General features: G+C 33.1%; 1 protein-coding gene across 1 annotated transcript; it reads left to right on the top strand.

Annotated features, from left to right (window-relative positions):
* Positions 1–4,853: 4,853 nt before the first annotated feature.
* LOC128155999 (BET1-like protein) lies at positions 4,854–10,431 on the top strand. The gene is made up of 4 exons (XM_052817950.1): positions 4,854–4,977; positions 7,328–7,413; positions 8,002–8,058; positions 8,924–10,431. The coding sequence occupies exons 1-4, from the start codon at positions 4,950–4,952 to the stop codon at positions 9,089–9,091; spliced, it is 339 nt and encodes a 112-aa protein (XP_052673910.1). The 5' UTR covers positions 4,854–4,949; the 3' UTR covers positions 9,092–10,431.
* Positions 10,432–10,538: the final 107 nt, after the last annotated feature.

Below are 10,538 nucleotides of genomic sequence, written 5' to 3'. Positions count from 1 at the left end.
TTGATCAGTCTGTTATTATTAGTATTTAATTTAGATTAATGTAATCATTCAGATAGATTAAAAGAACTGTTTGACTTTAATCCAATATATTTGTTAATTTAGCGAGCCTTCGATAATTTTACAAAGCATCTTGAGTTTTTATTTCTATACATGTACTTGAGTCGAAGTCATTAAATACTTCTAATCCATTTAAAATTGCTATAACAAATTGCCCCGACTTTATTCCGATATTTTGTTAGTTTAGTTTCCTTTATCGTTGTCTTGATTTTCGGCTAGTTTTTATTATTCATAATTCGTATGATCATTCTTTATTGCGCACTACTGTAGTACTATTGCCGATCGCCGATTGCCTTAGTGAATAGACGATGTAAAATTAATGGATAGATAAGAAATCTTGAAATCAAGTGTTATATAGTTTTTTGACACGAATTTTTATTCATTTGAATATTAATTCTATGATTTTCTGCACTTGTTTGTATACATAGATCATACCTACATCTAACCCGTCATCGCTTCTCTTATCTGAACTAAGATCGCGTGTATAGTCAAAATATGACTATTAGTTTTTGTTTTTCCGTTAAACTATATACATGTTCATGTAACATATTTCATACGATATGTACACAACTGGATATACACAACAAGTCAATAACTTTTATTTATATAATAGCGATATTTATCATTCTGTTGAACAAGTGTCCGCTCTTCACTGTATGCATGCGATTTAGCTGACGTTTTACAAATGCTGACTAACCTGTTTATATTTTATTTACCTTTTTACACACATACTTGTTGTAAACAGGACACGAAAAATTACCCGGTAATCAACAAATGAATGTTAAAAGTTATTAATATTTGTTATACTTTCATGTTAAATACTGAAATCTGATTGGTTAAGACGCAGTTAATAATATTTACTATTACCCTCAGCGTTAGCAACGCACTTGGCAACGGGTAACATTAAAAAATGTTACATGCGCGAACATTATGCGCGTACGGTTCGCTGTAGAATTCACGTTATTCCTATATAAAAGCAGTAAAATTTTCTTAAAAATTTTAAAAAAGACATTCAGTATAACAAAATAAATAGTGCCTGTTTGGGAGGATAACAGTTGAAATTGACACCCCTCGAAAACCATTGTCAACCTCCGCTTCGCGTCGGTTGACAATGGTTTTCTCGGGGTGTCAATTTCAACTGTTACCCTCCCAAACAGGCACTATTTATATAATAAGAATTTATCTAGTAACAAAAATAATACGACAGCGAGGGAAAACGACTCTGATCGCCAGTACATGAATTATAATCATGAAATCGGAGAGAAATTATTGTTGAATAATTTAAAATAGAAACACTCTTTTCAATAGGGATATAAGAAAACATAAAACAAAAACGTTTCATTCGATAATTTTCTTCTAGCCATATAGGAGGAGCCAAGTAGCACGCGGCGCGTGGCGTGATCTGTACTGTTATACTTAAACTGATTGACAGGCGAAGCACGTGGAGTCCTGAGAGAAAATCCCGCTCAAATGACCAATTATAGAAACCTAAAGCGAAATTTTAAATAATAAAGTTCAGTGATAAAATTTTAATTTAAGTATTATAATCAACACACAAGTTCTCTCTCTCTCTCTCTCTCTCTCTCTCTCTCTCTCTCTCTCTCTCTCTCTCTCTCTCTGAGGGTGTATGTGATTGTGTGCAAACCATTTGGAATTATTAGATTTTTATTTGTATGAATTGAATTCATTTATTTAAGACTCATGGTTTTCACAACGATTTCAACACAATGACTAAAAGTTTGTACAGCGGACGATGTACATATAGATTGATCTCGACGGTTAAAATTTCGACGCTATTTCACATCACACATATAAGATTGAAAATAATTTTTAAAAGAGCTGTGTTTGTGCTTACATGTACTTGTTATCTCATTCAACTATTTATGATTTAATTAATCATTTTTTTGGTACATTAATGTACCCGGTAAATGATATTTTTATCGCAAGTTAATATGTGAAAATCCCGCATGTATAGAGTCGCTGAATTGTTCCACGGATCCACGCGCCGATAGTCTTTCGTGTAGTTGTTTGTGTCCATTTCTACAGACTCTTTAGAGATTAAGAAAAGCCATGAAACTAACAAAGTAGAAGTAAGATATATTCAGACTATACACACGACAGATTGTGATGAGTAACCTAACAGGTGCCCGTGGAAAGGTGTGAATACCGGCATCTCGTGTACACCTATTTAAGCGTCCAAATATACAGAGTTAGTTGTAAAGTACAATAACTGCTAAAAACCAAAGAAAGACAATAACACTTGTTGTGTATAGAACCAAAGATCAGCTTCTGTACACGTGTTTCGCACGAGTGATTTTTGTTCATGTGAAATCACGACGCCATTACCAGCTATGCGGGAAATAAAGTTGAAAGTTATTTTATGGAATGCGTGTACTTTTTTTCCATTCAATGCTTGCATTTAATGCATTAAGATTTTGTACATGTATTTATTTACAATTCATCATACATGTGTGAGTGATTTTTTTGTTTATTTATTGGTACATAAATAGCTCAAGAACAAATCACTCGAGTCACCGGTAATATGTGGTTGTCATTTACATTTTCTGGGTCTGCGTAACTTAAGTCGACATTTTTTTTAATTCAAAAAGGATATCAAATTATATTTAGATATATTTCAACCTTGTTTAGCCATAGTGTATATACATATTTCTAAACAAACGCTACTTTTCTAACGTTTCGGGTAACGAGATCTCTCTCTCTCTCTCTCTCTCTCTCTCTCTCTCTCTCTCTCTCTCTCTCTCTCTCTCTCTCTCTCTCTCTCTCTCTCTCTCTCTCTCTCTCTCTCCCCCGAGAATCACTTAAAGCTATGTAAAATCCAGTATGTACCCAATGTTTCAAACATTTCATAAAAATAATCAAAATAGTATAACCACGGATTGTGTGAACGTTAATAGTTTACAATGTTTAAGAAATCAGCGATGCAAGTTTTGTCGAAAAACAAAGAAATGGTTACGGTCTAAGAAAGGAAATATGTTTGTGACTGTTTTAATAAGAATAACAGTTTTAAATCTTAGTATGTGTGATCTAATCCCGTATAAAAAATCTAGCAAAATATTGAACTTATCTGGTCAGCGATAATCTCCGTCCGTATTCATCGAAAGACATTAGGTCAATAAGCCATATATGGAAGTTGCACGCTTATTGCACGGTACGGTACGCTTTTTTGTCCGTCTGGAGGCGGGTCTTGCATAAATTATCTTGCACGCTTTTTGCACGGTATGGTTCGCTTTGTGAACGGTACGGTTCGCTTTGTGAACGGTACGGTTCGTTTTCTGAACGGTACGGTACGCTTTGTGAACGGTACGTTTCGTTTTGTGAACGGTACGGTTCGTTTCTTGCACGGAACGGTACGGTTCGTTTTAGAGGTGTAGTAGCACGTTTCAGGGTCTGTAGATTGCGAGGCGAAGCCGAGCCGTCTATGAGATTGATCAACCCAATATATTTCCGTAGTGAGTCAGTAGCTAACCTAATAAGTGTTTTGTTTTCCCGAGGACTATCAAGCGACATATTTATTCAAAAATAACGATGATCTACGCAAAGCCATGTACACGATGCCTAACATTTCGTCCAATTTAACTCATTTAAACTCTTTAAAATTTTCAATCTCACCTTTCAAATGCTCTTCAAAAATCTGATTCACCCATGTTTACTTTCAATGTTTTGTTGCTATTGAGTTTTAAATGTTTTCTCCCTTAAGTCCTTTACTCAGCAGAAAAAACAATGTGACGTCATATTCAAAGGGCAACTACTCCAATTTTAAAGAATTTCAAAGGGCAACTACTCCAAATACTTTAAGAACTTTATTAAATAGTATGAAATGTCGAAATGAGTAAGCGAAGCGTCGGCCAATGACGGCCATATTGCCTAATATTATTTCTCACCGAACAAATATAGAGATATATAAGGCAATCACGTGCCATGTTTAAACCAATGAAATTGTGACATATCAGTCCAAGGGAAAACAAATAACTGTATCCTTTTGGCATCATTAGTCAATAAGATATGTTCAGCTCAACTCAGTGGCAAGAGGGTATATAATGGCCTACTAAGAGGCAGTTTAATTTAGAACTGGTTACACGTGCTCGTAGGCTCGTAGCAAAACAATTAATGCAGTCGTTTGATTTACTAATTCGGGGACTTTTAAAAGATTATAATTATTAATCTTTTATATTTTAATATCAACTAACCGAAGGTCAAAATACAAAAGTGAGATATTTCTGAATACCTAGTCGTTGTCCGAAGGTGTCTGGCAGGGTGGCTCGGGGGAACGGGGCTGTAGTAATAAAACAAGAACACGAAGCTACAGAAAAAAACTGAGTTAAATCATATTTGTTTTCATTTATCGATTTTATGATATGTTAAGAATAGCTATATATAATAGCCTATATGTATGAATAAAAATATTTTCAAAATTCAAAACAATGGGTCTTCCCCGGGGGGGGGGGGGGGGGGGGTAATTGGACTCCTTTCAACAAATGCTGGATCCCAGACTTGGAGTCGGATGGATAATTTTGTTTGTCGAGGGGGATGGTAATTTATGTTATTAAGAGGGAAACTTCTTTACCCATGGAAGTAATACGTACATTTCGTTAATCATACGCAAGAAAACCAGATATACATTGTATAATTAAGTGTCGTTTGATCAACAATATATAATTTATGTCTGCACGCATTTAAAAAAAATTTCGTGATTTCAAAACACCCAGTTATAAATGCGCTGAACATCCGCAAATTTTCAAAATCATAATTTTTGCGTTTATGCAGAACAACATTATAATGACGACCCTGAATCCGGAATATACTTGATTTACAGTCAAAGGTTTTCTCGTTTTGTTCAAGCGTGTTTATGACTTTGATTTGTTTTTGACAGCATGGCAGACTTTAGGAACAACAGAAATGGTAGGGTTAGAGATGATTATAGAAGGATTTGTAACGTTCATAGATGAATGCCATCAGTAATATTTGTATATATGGATATTTATGTTTTGATTTTTAGCTTAGTTTTAAACAAGTCTGGTGTAACACCAACAAGTGCATGGATTTATGACAAGATCATGCAAGAACTGTCATTATATTTAAACTTAAACAGGTCCAGTAAAATCCCTAGATATACCTACATAGCTTTATTTACCTACCTGAAATAGGTTTATTTAGCTACCTTTATGCAATTTTTGCATTTTATGTAAAACAGACAAAAAGTCGCTAGGAGCTGTCAAGCTATATTTGAACTGTGTAGTTTAAAAAAAACCCCTCAACCCTGTTAGCAAAAATACACTGTACATGTAGCTGTAACATCGCTGCTTTTGAGCAGTTTTAAGCAAAACATGCATTTCTATTGTTTGAGTAACTGAATGATACCTTGAGTGCGATGAGGAATGATTAAGTATGTTACTTCACATTGTGTAGAATAATTATCAACCAAGTATCATGTCAACCAGGACTGTTCCTCTTTGTTATTCCATTTAAGAAGTAGCTGTTTAGTAACACCTAAACAGTTATACATACTGATAGCCTCCAAACTTTTTTAACTGCAATTGCACTGAAAGAGCAAAAATTTCAAGAGGGATTTTTGTCATGAATTGTGAAAAATGAGATGACCAATTTAAAGTTTAAAATTATTGCTGCACCTAAGCAGTCTAGACGGGACTCCCAAAACGGAGTTAACTCCCAAAACGGAGTCTTTGGCTCCATCATGCATTGCGGTAAAATGGCGTTTCTAATGTAAACAACGTGCGAGTTATGCCCCTTAGTTCTAAATAAATTTCTAAAATTGACCAAAAACACGACAAAAATTAATTCTAAACTTTCAAAAACATTTCTGAACGTTTATGTGTCATGTTAATGTCATATGTTCATAACCGTTTACTTGTATTACGTAAGATTAATTTTTAAAATGAAAAATTCACCCAAAACTTCGATCACGCACAATTACAACTGTTTTGAATTAAATTTAACGCTTGGATATGTTTTTTAATCATTGTTTGCTAAAAGTATAGTCTCATTTTAATCTTTTTCATGCTAAATTATCCAATTACCTTGAATAATTATGTATTTAACATGGTTTCCTCCCATCGCAAATGCAGCGAGTGATTATAATTGTTTTGATGATAATTATCAGTTCAATTTAAAGAGTTATTGAATCTAGAGTGACAATTTGTTTTATTTTCTGGGCTTTCAAACAACCAATCCTATTTTTTAGACACCAAAAAGACGTTTTATAATCATCGCTAGAGCAACCAGTTTTTGTTAGTATTCGAAGTTTTTTTCGTTTACACACTTATCAATTTGTATGTTTGGTGATTTTAAATTGTAACACAATACGAAAGAAGTAAAATTTAATGCAATTTACCTTTTATTAACGATTGAATTCCATGAAAAACACAAAAATATCACTTTTTAATCATCGTCCAAACGTCCAACTTTGAAGAGAAATAACTTTCTTAAGTGCAAATAAACCCCTATTTCGTGCAAATACGATCGATAGTAAATTATATCCTGGGTCTTTTAAAACATATAAGAAGTCTGCCAACACATGCAGCACTTTGCAAGACGATTTCTTGTTGACCCCATGTTTTCATCGAGAAATCGCCATATTTTGTACCAGTGCGCATGCGTAGACTCCCAAAACGGAGTCCAAAATGCTTGCAGAAATTCACTTCCGTTGACTGCGTTTTGGGAGTCCGTCTAGACTGCTAAGTGCGACTTATTATAAAAATGCCCATTTAAGAAAATGGATCTGTAAAAGGAACATACTTCCCTTTTTTTAAAAAAAAGGAATTTACAAATTAAGAGTTATTTTTCTGAATTTTTATTTTTGATTTGACTTTCTTTATGTCAATAAAAATGATTTTGATATAAAGACATATTGTATTTAATACAAATACAATGAGTTCAAGTACATGTATCTTAAATGACAAGAATAAAAAGGTAAAGACTATGAGTTATGAAAGAGCTCTTTTATTTTGAAAGATTCGGCAATATGAGAAGTTATATTGACTGTGGACATTGGCCTGAGTAGTTTAGTAGTAGAGCACCTGCCTAGAGATGCAGGGATCCCAGGGCCATATCCTGGTCCAGCCTTACATTTCATATATTGTTGATATATATATGCTGATTCCTCCATTCATATTAAAATTAAGAGGACTTCTTAGTATTAGATTGAATTATCATTAATACTTGGCAGGTTTCATTTCCATTGATCTTTGAATTCTGTTTTGATTTATTGTAACGGTATGTATATTTTAAAAAGGCATGGCGAGAACAGAGGAAATGCTGGACAGTGAGAATCAGCAAAGAGTTGACAACTTGGCCAGCAAAGTGTCTCGACTGAAGAATGTAAGTATAATATGTGTAGTTATGTAAACATTGCGCAAGAACTTGAAAACTTCTGATGTCTGTTTTAAGTTCCTATTTCAATCAGATCATCACTCATCAAGAGATATTTTGATAAACTTTAATATTTTTGAGTCCAAACTATGTGCATTCACTAGAGTGGAAAGTTCAAGAATTCTGTTTTGGAGCATCCAGTCTATTATTATATCTGGTTTAAAGAAATGGCCAAATTTTGCTTTGCAAAGAAATAGAAAGTACCTGGATAATAATGTTAAAAAACTGTCGAAAGGTGTTTAGAGAACCTATGAATTAAATTTTAGAAAGATGTCAGATTGTTCCCATTATACATGTAATTCCCTGTAAAATGATTGTGCTCATTCCTTTCAATTTCTTTGCATTGAAAGAGGTCAGAGATATGTAAATGAGAGAATTTTGGGCTTTTGTTCCAATCAGTTTCAAATTTTCTTCACAGACAACTGTATCTATTAAAAAATTCTACGAACAGCAGAGACAGGAAGTTAGGATAGATTTATTCCCTCCAATTTTAAACATTGTATTATCTTAAATTTTTACCTATGCTTTCCTTTAAAGCTTGCCCTGGACATTGATGATGAGGCAGCTGACTCAAACAGATACTTGGATAGTATGGTAGGTTGAGAAAACTCTAAATAAAACTCTCTACAGACATCTCTACTTCTGGTTCATGAAAACGATATATTTTAAATATTTTTTTGTTTTGTTATATATATATATGTTTCTATATTTATTATGATATTTTTATATATAATATACTGTTTGTGAACTTGGATCTTAGTACCGAGTGTAGTTCCAGTTTTACTGATGTAGTATTGTCCACATCCCCCGCACATTATACAATAATTTAGGTTTTTGGTTCCGCACACCTTGCTGGAGTTTACTTTAAATTCCTGGTCTCCGATTTTGAAGATTTTTCCTTTCTTTAAATATGGACAGTTTCCACATTGTTGATCTGGACATTTTCCTACTGTATGCAAATTGAGGTGGAACACAACAATAAGAGGCAGTTATACATTTCCATAATGCCACCATAATTTTGTATTTTCTTTATCTTGAATTGTCAGATAATTATGTTAACTTATTAGATCTTTATGTCGACATGTCAGATATTATAATGACAAATAAATGGCAGTTCATGGCATTAACACACTTTAACAGCAAAATATTGAGTTTGAAGTCAATATGATTATATTCTGACAAGTCTCTTACAAGTTGACAAAAATATCTGACAAGTGGACATAAAGATCTGACAAGTTGACATAGAGATCTGACATGTTGACATAAATATCTGACAAGTTGACATAAATATCTGACAAATAATATTTGGCATAATCATATGACAAGTAAAATAATAATTTGACAGTTGGTGTCAGATTTTCGCCACAATACCAATATTAAGAATTTTTTTTGATTTTTGATGTAATGATTACGCATAATATATAGGTGCAATAGTAAAACCAGTTTGTACATTCTGCAGGGTGGGGACTATGAGAGCACCCAGGGGCTGCTGGGAGGGTCCGTCCACCGACTCTCTCACATGGTGCAGGCCAACCGTGGGAACAGGAAGCTGATGTGTTACCTCGTGCTGGGACTCGTGCTTCTCTTCTTTCTGACATACTATCTCATCTCTAAAGTATCCAAGTGACACAGGTTTCAGACAGGGATAGAAAAAATAACTCCTGGGTTCAAGAGCATGAAATGCTTTTGGGAAACATTATATTCATTATCAATGCCATGCAGAGTTCCATGTAGCCCTTTGGTCTTTTTGACATGGGATGAATCATGGGTTTCCTATGTGCAATTATTATAAAGGGCACTGTAAAATGATTTTAACAATGCATTATTTGTTAACTGAAATACGGTGAGACCGACTTGTATCTTGTTTTATTATGAGACTATATTATAATGTTGTTTGTAAGCATGCTGCTACATGTATTGTTTATTTATTGAGAGAAAGAATGAGTGTTAGTTTAAATGAAGAGTCAATTATATTTTACATGTATGACGATTTGCATTGCTAGCAGTTTGCTACATGTACATGTACATTGCAAATGTTGTAATGAATCTTATAAAACATTTGTGTATGTGCTCTTTGATTAATGCAATCATTTTCAGCAGGGTTTGGTATAAGTGTGATGATTTTATTTTTAAAAATCTTGTTTTATAATTGCTTATACATATATATTCATGTATGTTGTGTGTATGAAAAACATTCTGTATAAACATTATTTCATGTTTATTTTTTTAAATAAATGGAATAAAAACATTATCTTTAAGACTTGTAACCTGGATTGCGATTAAAGAGAGACTAGTACCAACATTTATCAATTAAAAGGAATTGTTTTCTATATTTTTTTTGTTTTAAGGTCAAGATCTAGTAAATGTTTCCAGAGTGTCTTTTTAGTGCTAGAACCATTATGACGTCATAATTGATTTGTAGCTGCAGGACTTGATTTGATGAATCTTTTTCCTGTACTTTATGGCTTTAAAGGAATTATGTAGAAAATTAAACAATTTCTTGATATTCTATTTTAAATCATGGGAAAAGTAATCTTGATACCTATATTCAATTTTGACATCATTTTAAAGGGTAGGTTAAGAGCTTGTTTAATGCCGTTTTGGGGAAGACTAGGCATTTTAGATATATTTTATTTGTCAAAAATGGACAAACTCCGAAATTTGTCCCTCAACTCCTTTCTATTTTATTGAAAATGAGTTTAAAACATGATTTTTCATTGTTTTTACCAAACATCTTAGCCCCGGTACACCCTATAAAACAAAGCTATTGTTATGAAGCATCATTGAAAGAATTTATATCTTAAATTTTATAAACCTGTAGGCACCTTTCATTTACTAGATCTTGACCTTAATATGGATAGTTGTGCATCTTAACTGTCACCCATTAATATTTTGGGTTTTTTTTTTATAAAAATGTGTCGATATTTTGTCAATATATTTAGCAGATAATAAAAAAATTAAAAATGATTTCAGACTTTCAAAAAATATATATTTGTAGACGTTTCCCAAGGTTTCCTCTGAATTCACGATAGATAGTCATCGAATGCTATCGGCAACAAAGTTAATATACTGAA

Source organism: Crassostrea angulata, chromosome 7 (genome assembly GCF_025612915.1).
Source record: "Crassostrea angulata isolate pt1a10 chromosome 7, ASM2561291v2, whole genome shotgun sequence".
Taxonomy (NCBI): domain Eukaryota; kingdom Metazoa; phylum Mollusca; class Bivalvia; order Ostreida; family Ostreidae; genus Magallana; species Magallana angulata.
The sequence above is the reverse complement of the archived record's forward strand: the minus strand, read 5'-3'. Positions and strand labels throughout refer to the sequence as shown.

Coding starts and splice junctions, on each gene's coding strand:
- LOC128155999 (XM_052817950.1), top strand. CDS start 4,950: ATGGCAGACTTTAGGAACAACAGAAATG. Junction 7,414..8,001: donor AAGTGTCTCGACTGAAGAAT/GTAAGTATAATA, acceptor TTTCCTTTAAAG/CTTGCCCTGGACATTGATGA. Junction 8,059..8,923: donor ACAGATACTTGGATAGTATG/GTAGGTTGAGAA, acceptor TACATTCTGCAG/GGTGGGGACTATGAGAGCAC.